The 20,963-nt window shown below is 40.9% G+C and overlaps 1 protein-coding gene across 7 annotated transcripts in view; it reads left to right on the top strand.

Moving 5' to 3' along the window:
• The window catches only part of Nepl16 (Neprilysin-like 16), a 2,088,045-nt gene that overhangs the window by 1,684,905 nt on the left and 382,177 nt on the right, over positions 1-20,963 (top strand). For all 7 annotated transcript variants that reach the window (XR_010948731.1, XM_067760064.1, XM_067760068.1 and 4 more), the window contains one exon: positions 1,808-2,192. Coding sequence is in view for 6 of the 7 variants with exons in the window: in XM_067760064.1 (XP_067616165.1) it covers positions 1,808-2,192 (385 nt within the window). In the remaining variant the exon portion in view is untranslated. The remainder of the gene's footprint in view (positions 1-1,807; positions 2,193-20,963) is intronic.

The raw sequence follows: 20,963 nt of genomic DNA on the forward strand, positions 1-20,963 counted from the left end.
TTCGGGATCCTGCCATCTTCGCTGCTTTCGGCGAAAGACCGCGTCCAGCCTCCCTGCGTCTTGGACCTTTTCGGTGCCGTGGGGTTGGATTCATCCATGGACCGCTGGCGTTTCGAGGTTTCATCACTCCCGACTAAAACTTTTAAAATTACTTGAACTAAAAAATTAAAAATAAATAATAGTTTAAAAAAACTAAAAAAACACGCTTTTATAGCAAACCGAACTAAAAAATAGAAAATAATTTTCAATTAAAAAGAGTTTATATAACAGTAGTAGAAGGTCAAGCAATCGTTTATAGTTAATCACCTCAAAATAAAATTATAATAAAATTTAAGTTATTAACAGAATAATTTAATTCACAGCAAAAAGCGTGGGGTGCTTGATATTGAATGTTACAATCATTCTATTGGCAACTATCTGAGAGGAAGGATATGCAATGTAGTCAAATGCACCCCACGCTTTTTACTGTGAATTAAATTATTCTGCTAATAATTTAAATTTTATTATAATTTTATTTTGAAACGATTGTTTGACCTTCTACTACTGTTATATAAATTCTTTTTAATTGAAAATTATTTTCTATTTTTTAGTTCGGTTTGCTTTAAAAGCGTGTTTTTCTTAGTTTTTTTTAAACGATTATTTATTTACTACTAATATTTTTCGAAAAATCGCAAAGAAACAACACAGTTAACGGATATCAAGTCGATTTGGGAGCAAAATTGCTGCAATTGTCAAAAAATTTCTCAGCCGAGCAAACCTCTTGTGATTGAATCACGGTTTTGCTCCTAATATTCTAAACTTATATCGAGAAAATGAGAATTGTGCTTCTCGCGAGATTCTGGAATCTCGAAATACTCTTAACGCTCGCGAGATTCTCGACATTCAATTTAGTCTCTACACTGGCAGTATTCTATGCGCTTCGGTGCTTTTAACTTGTGGTGTTATGGAAATTTCCGCTTGTGCTCCAGAAGAATTTTCAGAAGCACGCGAGCCTTCGAGCATTTGGAGATTCGCGAATCTCCCGAGAAGCCGAGACTCGCGAGAAATCTCTTCTCGAACAAGTTCGAAAAATCGTAAACTCGAATTCAACTATTACAGGGGGCCTACTCTGTATGGCGATGCGAAAGGCAGTGCGATGCGAAAATAAATTGCGATGCGAAAGGTAATTGGAACTCTGTAGCGCTATCGCATCGCTAACAATGTCGCTTTTTTATTTTTCGCAAATTTTTTGCTTGAGTATGAATCACTGACCAAACTCAAAGAAAGAGAACAAAAGAAACAAGGCGATTACAATTTCGGCAAATTCGCGATTTTATAAAGGATGATTTTGATATTTTGTCTTCGAAATAATATCAGCACAGGCTGCACAAATCCAATATGGGATGTGTCTGGCAATGAGGGTATTGACTTCTAATGTTGAGACGAAGGCAGTATGTGAAGATCAGCCTTTATAAAATAACGAAAGTAAAGTCCTTGTTTTCTGCAAGGTATCTGCTAAATCCACTATGACGCCGACGAAATTTAAGATTTTAGAATTACGAGAGTCTGGCAGTCATGGGCTTCAAGTCTATAAATCCTTAAAAATCGTACCGCGCAATCGTTTCTGTACAAATACTGAAAATGAATACAAATTCGCATTGATTTTAGTTTCCTTAAACGCAGTAAGTTTAAAGAGCGTTATCAAATATAAATACCAAATCAGAACGTTTGGCAACCCTATATATCAACCTCTCTGTCGCTTTTTTTAAATCGTACTTATTCGTAATTTACTTATATTCAATACTCATCTTTTGTACTGTGTTTATAGTGGTTCCTTTGTCAGTTATGTTGGTGCCATTTTTTGATGACAAGCTACCTCCGTATCTACAATATGCTTCAGTTGGTGTATACATAGCTAAGGAAATTTTAAGGTCTATAACAAAGAGTTTTGAGGATAAGGCTATACAATGTGTACCTGATGCAGTACATATTTTTTCCAATCACAGTCAAATGGACGTGCTCATTCACTCTGGAGGAATGCAGATATCATATCATTCCATGCTTTCGATGTCTGGACCTCTTAAAAGAATGACCCGTTTACCAGGGTTAAATTTAACTCCTACTCAATTATTTTTCTTGGTTTCGGCACAGGAGCTATGTGAGGAGTCGAATTATTTCGGTGTGAACACAGAAGCAGTGGATTTCCAACAGATGTAAGCATACAGTTGATAAGTGTATTATTAAAACATTCCTAGCATTTTGACCCATTGCTCCACCTTGGATGATCTAAGCCAAGCTTCTCTTCTAATTTTCGTCGTGTTAATTTTTTATTTTCCTGTAAATTGGTGTGTCGGAACCTACATGTTTATGCCGACTCCGAACGGCATCTGCAAAGCAGATGGACTTTCTGAGAAGCTTTTCATGTCAGAAATGACCACGCACTGTTTGTCAAGCGCCCACTTTTAAAACCGTTTTCTAAAGTCTTTTGGTGTTGCTTTTCCCGGGGATGGAATCCAGGACCTTCGGTGCGATAGCACCACACCACGGAAGCAGCTTACCGATAAAGCTTCCAAGTTGTATTATACGAAGCGTAGTAAGGTTTAATAATATTGTGCGGTCAGCCCTCTACGGCATTTCGACTACGTTCCAGCATTCCGTGACGTTGTCGAAAGAAGAAGAAAAAGAGAAAAATTTTCGAAATCAGCTGGATATAAAACGAAAGGTTAGGTTAGGTTGAACTGACCGATTCATGAGGCCCTCACACAGACTGAATTAGTCCGAAGTGTTACCAGAAGTTTGTTTAACGATCAAACTGAAAAACCCAATCAAAAACCAGGACCTATGCTAGAAAAAAACTCCGTTCTCTTGGAAAATGCTAGAAGATTTCACTATGAATGTATGAATGTTGGGGATTCGAGTTCAATACTCGGCTCCCGAAGAGCTAGCTGATGAAGAAGTGGAATTCAGAAAATGTCCGAGTAACCATGGCCGTTTGTAAAATTTGAAATTTTTCTCTAATATCAATAACAAACCAGTTGCATAAAGCAATATGTGCAAGTCTCGCTAATTGAATACATACATATGTTAACAATGATATTGTAACGAATTTACTTGCAAATCCTCTTATTTGCCCTTTTGCTAGGTTCGTATCGCTAAACTGTTGAATAAATAACTCCAATATTGAATAATGGAAAAATGGCCTTTATTAAAATACTTCACAATAACACTCAAACTGTGCAACGAATAGCTTAATAACCAAACTGATAGCTTAAATGAAACTGACTTTCAAACTAATACTGCTATTGCTCGCAAGATATCGTCTTAGTAGTAACTGCTTGACAACTCAAATCAAACTGAATTCCAGCGCCTCTACAATTGTTGCGTTTTATACTCTTTGATTTCAACCTTCGCATCTTCTAGGCGATTCTAGAATCTACTAGTCCAGTAGCTCTCAAACTTCTCAGCTGTAACTACAATTGCACAATTTTAGTTTTTCTCATTGCATACTTATAGGAGTATCTCAGATATATGCATGTATTTGTGCATTGATTCTCCGCTGCTCGTATACGTACATAGCACATATGTGTAGACGAAATTATTGATTCGTTTATGTAGGTACATAATGATTAAATTATTGATGTGAATTCACGTCACTGCTTAGCATCGGCTTAGAGATAGCAGCACTCCTTAGTTTTGCTAATATTCGTAACACTGCCCTCCACCTAAGTCTGATCGTCCCGATTAGACAAATCTCCCGATCTAAACCTTGCCAGCCTTTCCAAATGGACCACTTTCATTTTGGTTCGTGGTTTGCCAATGGTTTGTATGCCAGTTACACTGTAATTTCGGGGACATACCTTTTTTTCGTTGTGGGTTGTATAGCAGCACCAAATCTCCTTCCTGAAACCCTTCCGAATTAATTGCTTTATCGTACCTCGCTTTCATCTTGTCACTCATAATCTTTGCTCGTTGCCTTACAAGATCGTGTATCTCTCTCAGCTCTTCTTCCAAGACAGCAGTGGATTTCTTGACATTCTTCTCCGCATCGGCACCTATCCCATACTTCAAATCAGCTGGCAGTCGAAGGTAATTGCCATATTCGGGTATCCCACTCTTAATGGTACTTGTCTACTACTTTCCTTAAATGCTCCTCCCAGGTTCTATTGAAACGTTCCACCATACCATCGGACTGAGGATGCAATGCAGTTGTCCGTGTTTTTCGAATGCCCAATGATTTACACATTTCTTGGGACACAGCTGATTCAAAATTCCTGCCTTGGTCAGAATGCAACTCCATTGGTAGACCATACCTTGCAACCCATTCGTTTTTAACCACTTCTACTACTGTTTCTGCTTCTTGGTTTGGGATTGGGTATACCTCTGGCCATTTACTGAAATAATCCATAACCACCAGTACGTATTTGTTTCCGCGGTTGCTAGTAGGAAATGGACCTGCGACATCCATAGCGATCCTTTCAAATGGTGCACCTGAAATACACTGCTTCATCTGGCCATGACTTCGCGTTTTGGGCCCTTTCGCTCTGTTGCATACATCGCAGTTGGCAATCCACTCGGTGACCGACTGACGGCAACCAACCCAATAGAATCTCTGCTTAATTTTCTCGAGCGTCTTTGTGATTCCAAGATGACCTCCACTTGGACCATTATGCAGCTCCCTGAGCACGTCAGGAATCCTCTTTCTGGGAACAACTATCAGTTTCTTCTTGCATTGCCCATCCTCACTCTCCCATACTCGATGAAGGCAACCGGATATCAATTCTCAACTATTCCACTGTGCCCAATATGACTTCGCAACGGGACTCTCTGCTAACATCTCTTCTCTGCTTGGGTTTTCGTTTCGTTCGCGCCCTTGCATAACATGTGACAGATCTGTATCTTCTAGCTGACACTTTCTTAGTTGTTCCTTGTCCCATTCATCCGTACACGTTATAGTCATTAGCCGGACATCTATAATGTCTTCTTTAGCCTCGGCCCTTGAACAGTGCTTGCATTCCAAACTACATGGTGTTCGTGACATTGCATCGGCATTTCCATGGGTACTACCTTTCCAATGCTCAATGGAAAAGTCATAGCTTTGTTGTCGCTCGATCCACCGTGCCAATTGTCCTTCCGGGTTACGGAACTGCAGAAGCCATTTTAACGCTGCGTGATCTGTCCTGACACGGAATCGCTGGCCGTAGAGGTATTTATGAAAATGTTTAATGCACTCTACCAATGTCAACAGCTCTCTCCGTGTAACGCAATAGTTCCTCGCTGGTTTTCCAATCGAGCGGCTGTAATAGCAACTACCTTCTCCTGTCCATCGATCATATGTGATAAAACGCCTCCTATAGCATATCCACCCACATCTGTATCTAGAATAAATGTTGCTCCTGGAATCGAATATGCTAACATTGAGGCAGTGCACAAACGCTCCTTCAATGTTTGGAAAGCCACTTCTTGCTCCTTCTTCCATTCAAAAGCTTTATTTTTTCTTGTAAGCTCATGGAGGCTATGGGCTACGTTGGAAAAATTTGGTACAAATCGGCGGTAATATGTGCACAGCCCAAGAAAACTTCGTAATTCATGTAGGTTCTGTGGTCTTGGCCAATCCTTTACAGCCTCTATCTTTTCGTTCGCAGTGCAGATGCCCTCCGTCGTTACCTTGTGACCCAAATAATTTACTTCCTTTTTAAACAGCGCACAATTTTTGGGACTTAACTTCAGACCAGCGCCAGCTATTCTTTCGAAAACTTCCTCCAAGTTCGTAAGATGTTCATCAAAATTCTTGCCCAATACGATGATGTCGTCCAGGTACACCAAGCATGTTTTCCAATGTAGTCCTTTCAGTACCTGGTCCATGAGTCTCTTAAAAGTAGCTGGTGCATTACAAAGTCCTAAAGGCATCACCGTAAATTGCCAAAGACCATCACCGACACTGGAGGCTGTTTTCTCTTTGTCTTCCTCCTTCACCTCCACTTGCCAGTAGCCGCTTTTCAAGTCCAGCGTGGAAAACCATTTCATACCAGATAGCAAGTCCAGAGTGTCGGCAATTCTTGGCAATGGGTAGCTATCCTTTCCCGTTACGTCATTCAACTTCCGGTAGTCCACGCAAAACCTCATTTTTCCATCCTTCTTCTTTACAAGTAATACCGGTGAGCTCCATGGACTAGCTGATGGTTCGATGACGCCGCTGCCGCTCATTTCTTGTATGATTTGACTTGAACTTCCCGCTTGGCTAGTGGAACACTACACCTCGCATCTCCAGTGTCAATTTGATGTTTCACAACGTTGGTGCGGCCTGGTTTGAAACCATCCTGGTCAAATATGTTCGCGTACTTTAGGAGCAGTTGTTTTACCTTACTCTGATATGGTTCCTCTAGCCCCTGCGTCCATGCCGTGATGTCATTTGAAAGATCAGTATTACTAGCTGAAACGTGTTCCTGGAGCTGTTCACAGTTAATAACTACTTCAGCCTCTTGGCATCTTCCCAAAATAGCTCCTTTAGTCAGTTTGAGTGGTGACTTGAACTCATTGAGTACTCTTACCGGAATACGTCCATCTTGTTTTGTCATAGCCAGGGATTTTCCTACAAGTATGTTTAGTGCTGATTTGTTTGCTGCTTCGACAACCCACAATTTGTTTGTCCCACAATCTCCATCAACCTTTGCCCAGATGACTGCTTCACATTTTGGTGGTATTCGCTGACTCTCTTCCACCAGCACTCGTTTACTGCTGTAGCCTCTCTCGTAGCCGAAATTAAGTTGTACATCCATGTTCTTATATCGCATCGTCTTTCTTTGCATGTCGATCTTGATGCCCTGGTCGATTAAGAAGTCCACTCCAATTATGCTTTCATCAACGATCTCTGCCACTATAAAATTGTGTACTACCGTGACGTTCCCAAATGCGACTTCACGTGATACTTCTCCTAGAACAGTGCTGTCTTCTCCAGTGGCTGTACGGAATCTTGCTCCATGCAATGGTCTTATCTTCTTGTTGACTAAATCCGCTCGAATGATGGAATGAGATGCACCCGTATCTACAGTCAGTAAACGTTCCTTTCTATCCACATGTCCTCCGACAGCAAGATTGTTTGACCTTCTTCCAGTTTGTGAGATAGAGATTATGGGGCATTCAATTGAGGGAGCCAGCTGTCGCCCCTTGCGGCTGACTCGCTTTAGTTTAACGATTGAGTGGACTTGGAGATTTGCTCATCTCCTTCAGCTCTGCGTTTACGGCCACCCACATTGTTAGAGCTATTGGGACGGGTGCTGCAATGTCGTGCAATATGACCTGGATTGCCGCACTTGAAACATTTAATAACTCCGGCATTTTTCTGTTGTGATCCCTTCAGTGCTTCCAAAATTGTGTTCATACGTGTGTGTTCCACACGATGAGCTTTGTATGCTGTTTTACTCAATAGTGAGGCTGTTTCCTGAGCCAATGCATGTGATACCGTTTCAGCAAATGTTAGTTTTGGATTCGCATATGTAGCCGGCTTCGTTTCCACATCTCGTATGCCATTTATAAAGCTCTGGATTTTTACCCTTCGATGTTATGCGTGTCTCCTGCGATTCCAATTGTGATGCTATTTGTAACGACATTTCTGACATTTGCGACGACATTGATGCTACTGTCGATGTTTGTGCAGATATTGCAGCCAATATCATGTTCAAGTCTGTGCTGGTAACCGTCTGCGATGTTTCGGTTTTCTCTTCAATTTTTGTTATCTCCTGGCCATTAAGATGAAATACACACTCTTCCACATCAATTCCTTCTGCTTCCATTGCCTCTCGTAGCCGTGCCTGAAGTTCAAGTTTAACGCCGCTTGTATTCAATCCACGGCTCTCCAACTCCTTCTTTAGTTGCTGGATCTTTATTTCACTGAACTTTGCCATGCCCTTGTTGTCCTCTGGAATTTATTCAACAATTCCTCTTCTGACACCAATTGTAACGAATTTACTTGCAAATCCTCTTATTTGCCCTTTTGCTAGGTTAGTATCGCTAAACTGTTGAATAAATAACTCCAATATAGAATAATGGAAAAATGGCCTTTATTAAAATACTTCACAATAACACTCAAACTGTGCAACGAATAGCTTAATAACCAAACTGATATCTTAAATGAAACTGACTTTCAAAATAATACTGCTATTGCTCGCTAGATATCGTCTTAGTAGTAACTGCTTCACAACTCAAATCAAACTGAATTCCAGCGCCTCTACAATTGTCGCGTTTTATACTCTTTGATTTCAATCTTCGCATCTTCTAGGCGATTCTAGAATCTACTAGTCCAGTAGCTCTCAAACTTCTCAGCTGTAACTACAATTGCACAATTTTATAGTTTTTCTCATTGCATACTTATAGGAGTATCTCAGATATATGCATGTATTTGTGCATTGATTCTCCACTGCTCGTATACGTACATGGCACATATGTGTAGACGCAATTATTGATTCGTTTATGTAGATACATAATGATTGAATTATTGATGTGAATTCACGTCACTGCTTAGCATCGGCTTAGAGATGGCAGCACTCCTTAGTTTTGCTAATATTCGTAACAATATAATAGCTAACAGCGGAAGAACTACTAATTAAAAAATCAATGCTATAAAAAACCATTGTTACTAAGATTTAAAGTGCGCCAAAAAATTCCCTACCATTGGGATTTTTTATTTATTTTTATTTATTTATTTATTTATTTATTAAACATTTCTTTATGCATATTTTAAATTAAACAGCATATAGAATTATATGTACCAAAAATGGTGAAAAAAAAAGGAATAACAACAAAAGCAACACTTAGAGACCAATTGTAAAGCGAGCAGCGGAGCATTCATATGGCTGAGTGGTTAAAGACAGCTGCCTTTACACTAGTATGAATGTTGGAGATTCGAGTTCAATACTCAGCTCCCGAAAGGTTAGCTGATGGAGTAGTGAAATTCAGAAACATGTCCTAGTAACCATCGCTGTTTGTAAACTTTGCAAATTTTCTCTAATATCGTTAAATCAAAATAAATATTCCTAACTGAAAATGCGATGTTTGTGGTCGAATATAATTGAGCGAACGCATTCCAAAGTACAGTGCAATGATTTCTACCACCTAGAATGTGTTAAAGTCCGCCCAGCTGATCTTGATTATCTACTCAAGAGTGGTCAATATTGTAACGAATTTATTATTATATTATTATTATTATTTTTCCCCTTCTGCTAACGTTCGCATCGCTAAATTGTTGAAAAAATAACTCCAATATTCAATAATGCAAAATGTTCTTTATTAGACTACTTTGAAAATACTTCACAATAACACTTATACTTCGCAACCAATAGTGTGCTTAAATCAAACTGATTACTTACTACTCAGCTTGTGCTGCTTTTATACTCTCTGCCCAAATGTCTAGACGCTTCTTCTAGAATTCTCTCCCTGGCCACCAGCCATATGCGCGTGTATTTGTAGTGTGTAAGCATATGCGTGTGTATATGTGAGTACTACTTCGGCTGATGATGACATACGTTTCTGAGTATATCTCTAATGCTTGTATGTATGTGTGTACATGATGATTAATGTGTTTATGTAGCTTGCCTTAAGGTTTTTGTTGTTGTGCATTTATTTAGTGATGTGAATATTCGTCACACTGCCCTCCACCTAACTCGGATCGTCCCGATCAGACAAATTTCCTGATCTAAACGCTGCCAGCCTTTCCAAATGAACGACTTTCATTTTGGTTCGTGGTTTGCCAATGGTTTGTATACGGTAAACTACATCGTTCATCCGTTTTACAACTTTGTATGGGCCTTCCCAATTGCACTGCAATTTCGGGGACAACCCTTTTATTCGTTGTGGGTTGTTCAACAGCACCAACTCTCCTTCCTGAAAATCTTCCGAATTATTTGCTTTATCGTAACTGGCTTTCATCTTGTTACTCATAATTTTTATTCGTTGCCTTACAAGTTCATGTATTTCCCGCATCCCTTCTTCCAAGACACCAGTGGGTTTCTTGGCATTTGTCTCGGCATCGGCATCTATCCCAAACTCCAAATCAACTGGCAGTCGAAGGTTATTGCCAAAAACTAATTTTGCGTGGATTTGGCCCGTTGTCTCATGCAATGCCGATCGGTAAGCCATCAAAAATAATGGTATGCGTGTATCCCACTCTTTATGGAACTTGTCCACTACTTTCCTTAAGTGCTCCTCCAATGTTCTATTGAATCGTTCCACCATACCATCGGACTGAGGATGCAATGCAGTTGTCCGAGTTTTTCGAATGCCCAATTTCTTACACATTTCTTGAAACACCGCTGATTCAAAAATTCTCCCTTGGTCAGAATGTAACTCCATTGGTACACCATACCTTGCAACCCAATTGTTTATAAACACTTCTGCTACCGTTTCCGCTTCTTTATTTGAGATTGAGTATACCTCTGGCCATTTGCTGAAATAGTCCATAAATACCAGTACATATTTGTTTCCGCAGTTGCTAGTAGGAAATGGAACTGTGACATCCATAGCGATCCTTTCAAATGGCGCACCTGAGTTATATTGCTTCATCTGGCCATGACTTCGGGTTTTGGGTCCTTGTGCTCTCGTGCAAACCTCGCAGTTGTCAATCAACTCAGTGGCCGACTGAGGGCAACCAACCCTATAGAATCTCTGCTTAATCTTCTCGAGCGTCTTCGTAATTCCAAAATGACCTCCACTTGGACCGTTATGTAGCTCACTGAGAACGTCGGGAATCCTTTTCCTTGGAACAACTATCAGTTTCCTCTTACTTTGGCCATCCTCACTCTCCCATACTCGAGGCAGGCAACCGGATATCAATTCTAAACTGTTCCACTGTGCTGAATATGACTTCGCAATAGGACTCTCTGCTGACATCACTTCTTTATTTGGTTTTTTGTTTCGTTCGAGCCTTCGCATAATATGTGACAGGTCCGTATTTTCTAGCTGACACCTCCTTAGTTTTTCCATGTACCATTCACCCGAACACATTATAGTCATAAGCCGGACATCTATGATGTCTTCCTTAACGTCAGCTTTCGAACAGTGTTTGCATTCCAAATCACATGGTCTTCGTGACATAGCATCCACATTCCCATGGGTACTACCTTTCCGATGATCAATGGAACAGTCATAGCTTTGTAGTAGCTCGGTCCACCGTGCCAATTGTCCTTCTGGAATACGTAACTGAACAGAAGCCATTTCAACGCTGTGTGATCTATCTTGACGCGGAATCGCTGGCCGTATAGGTACTTGTGAAAATGTTTAATGCACTCTAACAATGCCAACAGCTCCCGCTGTGTAACGCAATAGTTCCTCTCTGTTTTCTAATTGATCGGCTGTAATATGCAACTACCTTCTCATGTCCATCCACCAGTTGTGATAAAACGCCTCCTATAGCATATCCATTCGCATCGGTATCTAGAATAAATGTTGCTACTGGAATCGGATATGCCAACATTGGGGCAGTGCACAAACGCTCTTTCAATGTTTGGAAAGCCACTTTTTGCTCCCTCTTCCATTCAAAAGCTTTATTTTTTCTTGTAAGCTCGTGGAGGCAATGGGCTACACTGGCAAAATTTGATACAAATCGGCGTAATATGTGCACAGCCCAAGGACATTTCTTAACTCATGAAGATTCTTCACTGCTTCTGTCTTTTCATTCGCGGTGCAGATGCCCTCTGTTGTTACTTTATAACCCAAGTAACTAAATTGCTTCTTGAACGGAGAACACTTTTTGGGACTAAGTTTCAGACCAGCACCAGATATTCTTTGGAAAACCTCCTTCAAGTTCTTTAGATGTTCTTCGAATTTCTTTCCCAATACAATGATGTCATCACTAAACATGTTTTCCAGTACTTTCAGTATCTGATTCATGAGTCTTTCAAAAGTAGCTGGTGCATTACATAGTACAAAAGGCATCACTGTAAATTGCCAAAGACCATCACCGACACTGGAGCCTGTTTTCTCTTTGTCTTCCTTCTTCACTTCCATTTGCCAGAAGCCGCTTTTCAATTCCAGTGTGGAAAACCATTTCGTACCAGATAACGAGTCCAGAGTATCGTCAATCCTTGGCAATGGGTAGCTATCCTTTTTCGTGACGTCGTTCCACTTGCGCTAGTCCACGCAAAACCTAATTTTTCCATCCTTCTTCTTCACAAGTACCACCGGTGAGCTCCATGGACTAGCAGATGGTTCGCTTACCGCTCATTTCTCGAATGATTTGACTCACCACTTCCCGCTTCGTCAGTGGAACACTACGACGAGCTTGGCGGATCGGCCTCGCATCTCCAGTGTCAATTTGATGTTTCACAACTTTGGTGCGGCCCGGTTTGAAACCATTTTGGTCAAATATGTTGGCGTACTTTAGGAGCAGTTGTTTTGCCTTACTCTGATAATCTTCCTCTAGTCCCTTCGTCCATGCCATGATGTTATCTGAAATTTCAATATTGCTAGTTGAAAGGTCTTCCTGGAGCTGTTCACAATTGATTACTACTTCAGCCTCTTGGCGTCTTCCCCAAATAGCTCCTCTGGTCAGTTTGTGTGGTGACTTGAACTCATTAAGTACTCTTACCGGGATACGTGCATCTTGTTTTGTTATAGCCAGGGTTTTTCCTACAAGTACGTTAGGTGTTGATTTGTTTGCTGCTTCGACAACCACAATTTTTTTGTCCCAAAATCTCCCTCAACCTTTGCCCAGATTACTGCCTCCGATTTTGGTGGTATTTGCTGGCTCTCCATCACCAGCACTCGTTTACTACTGTAGTCTTTCTCGCAGCCGAAATTAAGTAGCACATCCGTATTCTTATATCGCATCGTCTTGCTTTGCATGTCAATCTTGATGCCTTGGTCGATTAAGAAGTCCACTCCAATTATGATTTCATCAACAATCTTTGCCACTATAAAATTATGTAGCAACGTGACGTTCCCAATTGCTACTTCACATGCTACTTCTCCAATTACCTGGTTGTCCTCTCCCGTGGCTGTACGTAATATTGCTCCAAGCAATGGTCTTATCTTTTTGTTGATTAAATCTGATCGAGTGCTGGAATGAGATGCACCCGTATCTACCGTCAGTAAACGTTCCTTCCCATCCACATGTCCTCCGACGGTAAGATTGCTCGGCTTTCTTCAAATGTGCGAGATAGAGATTATGGGGCATTCAGTTGTGTGAGCCAGCTGTCGCCCCTTGCGGCTTACTCGCTTTAATTTAACGATTGATTGGTCTTGGAGATTTGCTCATCTCTTTCAGCTCAGCGCTTACGACCACCCAAATTGTTGGAACTGTTAAGGTTGGTGTTGCAATAACGCACAATGTGCCCTGGCTTTCCACACTTAAAGCATTTGACTGCATCATTATTCTTCTGCTGCGTACCCTTCAATGCTTCCAAAATTCTGTCTACCCTCTCTGGTCTTTCTACTTCCACACGACGAGCTTTGCATGCTGGTTTACTCAGGCAGTTTCCTGAGGCAATACAGGTGATACCGTTTCTGCAAATGCGGGTTTTGGGTTTGCCTACCTGGCTCGCTTCGTTTTGTTCGACATCCGATGCGAACTCCTGCAAAGTCTCATTCGATTTTTGGTAACGGTTTTGCAACTCAATTTGGTATATCTGTTTCCTGTGTTCGCTTCCGTATCGCCTCTCTAGAGCGCTCATCAATATTTCGTAGTTGTTCCGTCCATACTCTGGAATTGTCTGCAAGATTTCAGCTGCAGGCCCTTTCAATCCCACGAACAGTGCAGCAACTTTATCTTCAGCACTCCAGTTGTTCACTGCTTCGGTCTTCTCAAACTGAATCTTAAACACCTGGAAAGGAACAGAACTGTCAAAGGATGGTGTCTTTACCTTTGGATTACTCGCTGAAACTGCTGGGCGCTTTATCTGCAACTCTTATATATGACCTCTCAAGGTTTCTATCTCGGCATCAATTTTGTCCTTGAGCTGTACAATTTTTGTATCCTGTGCTTCCAGCTTTTATGTTACCCTTGCTTCCTGTGCTTCTGACCGCGAAGACATTTGTGCCACCTGCAATGATAAGCGCTCCTCTTGTGCTTCCATCTTCGATGTTATTTGTGACGATATTTCTGAAAAACTTGCTTCTTGTCGTGTCTCCCGTGAATCCATTTGGGATGCCATATACGTCTTCTGTGATTCCAGTTGAATTTCCATCTTGGATGTAATCTGTGTCAACATTTCTGAAATACGCGTTTCTTGTGCTTCAATCTTGGATGCTACTGTCGATGTTTGTGCAGATATTGTAGCCACTATCATGTTCAAGTTGTTATGGAAACGCATATACAATGGAGCAGCAAGGAAGGCAGTCGGCATTATCTAGTGGTGCTCTGTTGCTAGTCATGTCAAAACGCTTATAATTTCAAAACAAAACGACATCCGGACGAACCAGATGCCACGGACAGACCGTTAAAACATTCAAAGTGAAAATTTCAAAAATTCAAAAAAAAAAATCTAACCGAGAGACGATGCTCTAATTTAAATTTAAACTATAACTGAAAACTACTAATATCACAGAAACCAAGAGAAAAAAATTTAGAACCGGATTCGACCGGTTATGACGCTGAAACAAGGAAAACAAGGCTGAAAATTGACAAGAAAAAAAGGCCGATTATACAGGGAGGGGGGGGGGGTGTTGCTGCGACGCCCGGTGCTTGGCCCACCCTCCTCCATGGCCATCGACGCACCTAATTCTCGATGGCCCCTTACCTGTATTACATATGCCTTCTAGGTCAGGTTAGGTTGAACTGGCCGGTCAATGAGGACCTCACATAGACTGATTGAGTCCGTAGTGTTACCAGAAGTTTGTTTTAACGACCAAACTGAAAAACCCTATCAAAAAACAGGACCTATGTTATAAAATAATTCCGTCCTCTTGGCAAATACTAGAAGCTTCCTAGGACTTAAACCACTTGCTGCTTCTAGATCTGACAGCTGTATCACTCCTAATAGCTGGAGTTTTAGCCTGGCAAGTGCAGGGCACGAACACAGAACGTGCTCAGTCGTTTGCTCCTCCAACCCGCACTTCCTACATCTGCTATCACTGGCCAAGCCTAATTTGAAGGCATGTGACGCCAGAAGGCAGTGTCCAGTCAGAATACCCGTCATGAGTCTACAGTCCACTCTTTTTAATGATAGAAGCAACTGTGTAAGTCTAAGGTTGTAAGACCTACACATAATCTTCGACACTTTACAGCCCCGCTCTTGAACCCACGCCTTTCACGCTTGGTCGATCATGTGCACCTCTCGCCTTCGCTTAATCTCGCCCAATCTAATGGGACGTCTACGGAGCAAGCTTCAAGGGATGCGCCCTTTTTAGCTAGTTCGCCCGCTTTTCGATTCCCATATATTCCCATATGCCCTGGGACCCAATATAGATGTATGCTTGTCCCTGTCCCGATTCTCTCCAGAGGCTGCTTACACTCTAACACACATTTAGATGCTGTGCTATGCGAGATTATTGCCTTAATTGCTGCTTGACTGTCAATATAAAAGTTAACACGGCTGCAGCTTAAGCTATTCTCTTCCAGGGTTTCTACTGCTTTGGTTACGGCTTATATTTCCGCTTGGAAAACGCTACAGTAATCCGGCAGCCTGTAGGATCTGCTTAATTCCGGATCAGCGCAGTATACCGCAGACCTTACTCCTTCCACTACTTTGGAACCATCGGTGTACACATGTATCGCCTAGTCCGCCATTTGCGCACCCTTGCGCCAACCGTCCACCTCTATTGTGGCCTTAAGATCTCCCTCGAAGCGCAGATAGGGAATCATGTAGTCTGTTCGTCTTGTGATTGATGACGCTATACTACTATGGCCATATGGTCGGCGCTCAAGCTGCCCCGAAGCACCGAGCCTGGTTGCAGTCATTAACGCTTTGTTCTTTGCTACCAGGTCTACAGGTGGAATGTGCAGAATGGCATACAGTGCAGCCGGTGGGGTTGCTTTCAGGGCTTCCGTAATGCTAAGTATCGATAGTCTGCATACCCCCCTAATATTTTGAGGTATGTTGTTTTTTGTGTTGCTTTCCACCAAACAAGATCTCCATAGTATAGAATAGTGCTTACAATCGCTGTAAAAACCCAATGAGAAAGAGAGGGCGATAGGCCCCACGTACGCCAGCATTCTGTTACATACATAGAGTGCCGTTGAGGCCTTCTTGACTCTCGTGGAGGAGTTGAGCTTCCATGACAGCTTACTGTCTAGGATGATTCCTAGATATTTTGTGCAGGGTTTCTCCTGTAAAGTCACCCCTCCTAACTTAGGCCTGGTCCAATTTGGGACCTTGTACCTCTTTGTAAACAAGACCATATCCGTCTTCTCCGCATTGACTTTCAACCCGACATTATGAATATCCCGAAGCGCCCGATCCATCAAAGAACTAATCGTTGGAAGGCACTTTCCACTTATGACAATTGCAACGTCATCTGCGTAAGCCGTAAGTTTTACGGGTCCCTCATCGAATTGCTCTGAGCAGTTGGTTGATGACCAGCGTCCACAGCAGAGGTGATATCACCCATTCCTGCAGCGTGCCCCTGTCCACTGATTTCGTGGCCTCGTACAATCCCCATTGTGATGTAATATTTCTGCAATTTAACATTGCAGTCGATCCATCTGATTGAGGCAGGATGTACTTTAATGTAATTAAGACCATCCATAATCGCCCGTTTTGCAACATTATTTAAAACCCCGGCAATGTCTCAAGAAGACTCCTAGAGCATATTCCTTATATTCCAGGGATTTTCTCTATGCTTATTACCACCCTATGCAATGCGGGTGTCTACCGACTTGCCTTTGGTGTACGCATGCTGTGTTGTGGAGAGCAAACTTTTCAATCCACTTTGGACTTTATGTACACATCTATCAGCCTCCAAAGGTTTTGGAGTAGAAATAATGATGTTAAGCTAATGGGTCTATACTCTTTGGAATACACGTGACCGATCTTCCCCGCCTTTGGCAGAAAAGCTACACGAGCAGTTCTTCTAGAGTGCGGTACATGATTCAGTCTTATGCACCCATCGAATATTATTTTAAGCCATTCCATGACCGCCCTACTTGAGACTTGTTGCATGGCCGAGAATATACCATCTGGGCCCGGAGATTTAAACTTAGAAACCTATGCTTTCTAAATGAGCGGAGACCTGATGTCTCATATTTAATTACAAATTTATTTAAAATAAATTATCAAACAATCCAGTGAAAACTTATTCATTACATACATGGTAAAACATGTTACACAACTAAACCTATACTAAGGCTTATTCAAACTATTATAAGGGAAACCCTAAGCAAAAGAAAAAAACTCAAGTTTAGGTGTATCTCAAAATGTGAGGGAATCTGGCTTAATTCAATATTCTTTTCAACGAAAAAAAAAAATTTTATTTGCAAGGTTAGCGGAAGGCCATAGATATAATTGAGTAGGGGGGAGGAGTATATTTAGAAGAAGAAAAAATTATTGTATTTTAGTTAATTTTTTTATTCTATTTTATTACAGTTTATTTTATTGTAGTTTATTTTATTTTATTTTATTTCAGTTTATTTTATTCTATTTTAGTTTATTTTGTTCTCTTTTATTTTACGTAGTTTTTGTTTATTGTAATTAAGTATCTATGTATGTATGTATGTAGTATTATCCTTTTTTTCTGCCTTGACCTTTTCCTACTCTAAAAGTACAAAAAAATCTCCCCTTTTTATACTCAGCTGAGCAGAGCTCACAGAGTATATTAACGGTAATCCGTAACGACATAAACTAATCGAGATAGATATAGACTTCTATATATCAAAAGGATCTGGGTGAAAAAAGAAATTCATTTAGCCATGTCCGTCCGTCCGTCTTTCAACAAGATAACTTGAGTAAATTTTGAGGTATCTTGATGAAATTTGGTACGTAGGTTCCTGGGAGCTCATCTCAGATCTTTATTTAAAACGGTATCGGGATATAACCACACCCACGTTTTCGATATCGAATATTTCGAAAATTCGAAAAAGTGCGATAATTCATTACCAAAGACGGATAAAGCGATGAAACTTGGTAGGTGCGTTGACCTTATGACGCAAAACAGAAAATTAGTACATTTTTGGACAATGTGCGTGGCACCGCCCACTTTTAAAAGAAGGTAATTTAAAAGTTTTGCAAGCTGTAATTTTGCAGTCGTTGAAGATATCATGATGAAATTTGGCAGGCACGTTTCTCATATTACTATATGTGCGCTAAATAAAAATTAGCAAAATCGGATGACGAACGCGCCCACTTTTAAAAAATATTTTTTTTAAGTCAAATTTAAAAAAAAAATTTTAAATCTTTACAGTATATAAGTAAATTATGCCAACATTCAACTCCAGTAATGATAAGGTGCAACCAAATACAAAAAAAAAAAACGAAATTTGAAAATGGGCGTGGCTGCGCCCTTTTTCATTTAATTCGTCTAGAATACTTTTAAGGCCATAATTCGAACTAAAATTTACCAATCTTGTGGAATTTGGTGTGTGCATAGATTCTATGACGATAGCTGTTTTCTGTGAAAATGGGCGAAATTGGTTGAAGCCACGCCCAGTTTTTATACACAGTCGACCGTCTGTCCTTCCGCTCGGCCGTTAACACGATAACTTGAGCAAAAATCGATATATCTTAACTAAACTTAGTTCACGTACTTATCTGAACTCACTTTATCTTGGTATAAAATATGGCCGAAATCCGACTATGACCACGCCCACTTTTGGGATATCGGAAATTAGGAAAAATGAAAAAAATGCCAAAAAATTAAACATGGTTATTGGATTGGTTTATTGACGCAAAATGTAACTTTCGAAAAAACTTTGTAAAATGGGTGTGACACCTACCATATCATGTAGAAGAAAATGAAAAAGTTCTGCAGGGCGAAATCAAAAGCCCTTGGAATCTTGGCCGGAATACTGTGCCGGCAATTGTTTTGGCGTTGGCCGGCATCGTAGCAGGCTTTGTAGGCGGGCCTATGTATAGCGGCCTGCCGTTGTTGTGCCGGCAATTGTTTTGGCGTTGGCCGGCGTTGTATCAGGTGTTGTAGGTGGGCCTATGTATGGCGGCCTGCCGTTGTTGTGCCGGCAATTGTTGGCGTTGGCCGGCGTCGTATCATATGTTGTAGGCGGGCCTATGTATAGCGGCCTGTCGTTTTTGTTTCGGCAATTTTTGGCGTTGGCCGGCATCGTAGCAGGTTTTGTAGGCGGGCCTATGTATGGTGGCCAGCCGTTGTTGTGCCGGCAATTGTTTGCGTTGGCCGGCGTCGTAGCAGATGTTCGCGGGCCTATGGTGGTAGTTGGGTGCTCCTGGGAGAAGAAACAAAAAGTAAAATAAGTGGCGTTTACGGTCACTGCGTGTGGCATCTATTACGCTCGCCGAAGCGACTTCGGGGGTTATGCTATTACAGCCTAATTTAGAGCGTCATGGTAGCGTTTAATGGGATTAGGATTTTATTACCAATATTGCGGACTGGTCTACTTACGTTTTTTTTTTCTATGATGTTGATATTGTGTAAGTTGTGGTGATTGGCTGCGACCACTTGCCAGGCTTGTAACTGTGGAGGTTGCGTTGCTGTGGTAGCTATTATTGCATGTGGGTGCTGTTGGTGTGGCTGCCAATTCAGCCGCTGTTGGACAGGCGGTTGTAAATTTACTGCATCCCCGTTCCTGTGCACATAAGCGCATTTCCTTTTATGTTTATTATCTACATAGTTAGCGGTTCATATGCTGCAGACGTACACTTACTTTCACTGTGCCACTTGAAACACGCGTAAATAAATCACCCAGTTGTTTAAATGGTTAAATTGTGCATATTTTGACCTAAGCAGCTTGCAAAATTATATTACAGCAGATTTTCACTTAAATTCACGAAAGCAGTCATTCATATACACATTTCTGCCTATACAAACATACAAGGAAATTTCGAAGAGAAGAAATGCGATGTAAAACTATTGAAACAATAGAGTTCTTATCCCAATTTCTACGCTTGTGGTCCCACGCTTCCACTGCTTGGTTCAACAATAAACGCGCAACACTCGACTTTCTTCACTTATTCACACGCAGCCTGATAATAAAAAAAAAAAAATTTTTTCCCACTTGATTTCTATAAAGTAAAAAAAATTTTTTTTTTTTAAATAAACCTTCACAGGTAGAGTAAAAAAAACCAAAATGGTTTCTTTTTATAAGCTTTTATTTAGTTTCACTTTTGGTGTATGTAATGGAATCTTGCAAGTTAAATTTGATACACTTCCCGGTGTCCGATTGAGCTGAAATTTTGCACAAATGTATAACTCCGATGACAATGCAATATTGCTTTGCGAGAATTCGATAAATGAATCTATAACACAGTTATCGGTAAAGATTTGTGTTTACTTTGTCATAACAGCCTAAGTCCCATACAAACCCGCCGGTACATAACCGTGGATTTTGAGACAGACGTGGTGAATCACGCGTGTCACACGTGGTTAATCGCACGCTTGCGGAAAGCGGAGATACAACCCTCTGTTGTATTTCTGTGTATACCCAACATAGCTGAATTTTTAAGGCTGTTTAACTCTGTAATTTATTTTGCTTTTGGAAAAATTACCTATTTGAAAAAAGCTGGCTGAAAAATATTGGCATAACAGCTTAAGTTAAATCAAGAATGGAAAATCTTGGAAAAGTTGAGCAGATGTGGCAATTTCGCGCGTCCGTTGAATGAAATATTGACAACTTATTCCTCATCGCTAGGAAATTAGCGACATTACTTCAACTTAGCAGCACTTTAGCAATACTACTGTTATTATTTGGCCGCTCAAACACACCCATATTAATTGTGCATTAAATCTAGAATATACAACTCAAAGATGACTCCGGTTGTTATGTCCGCAGCATTTATTTGGTGCATATACACCATAATAATATACACGGCCAAAGCCATAATAATTTACACGGGTCATCAATTCTTTTTCTGATTCAAAAGCTGAACTACCAG

Source organism: Eurosta solidaginis, chromosome 1, assembly GCF_040869045.1.
Source record: "Eurosta solidaginis isolate ZX-2024a chromosome 1, ASM4086904v1, whole genome shotgun sequence".
Lineage (NCBI taxonomy): Eukaryota > Metazoa > Arthropoda > Insecta > Diptera > Tephritidae > Eurosta > Eurosta solidaginis.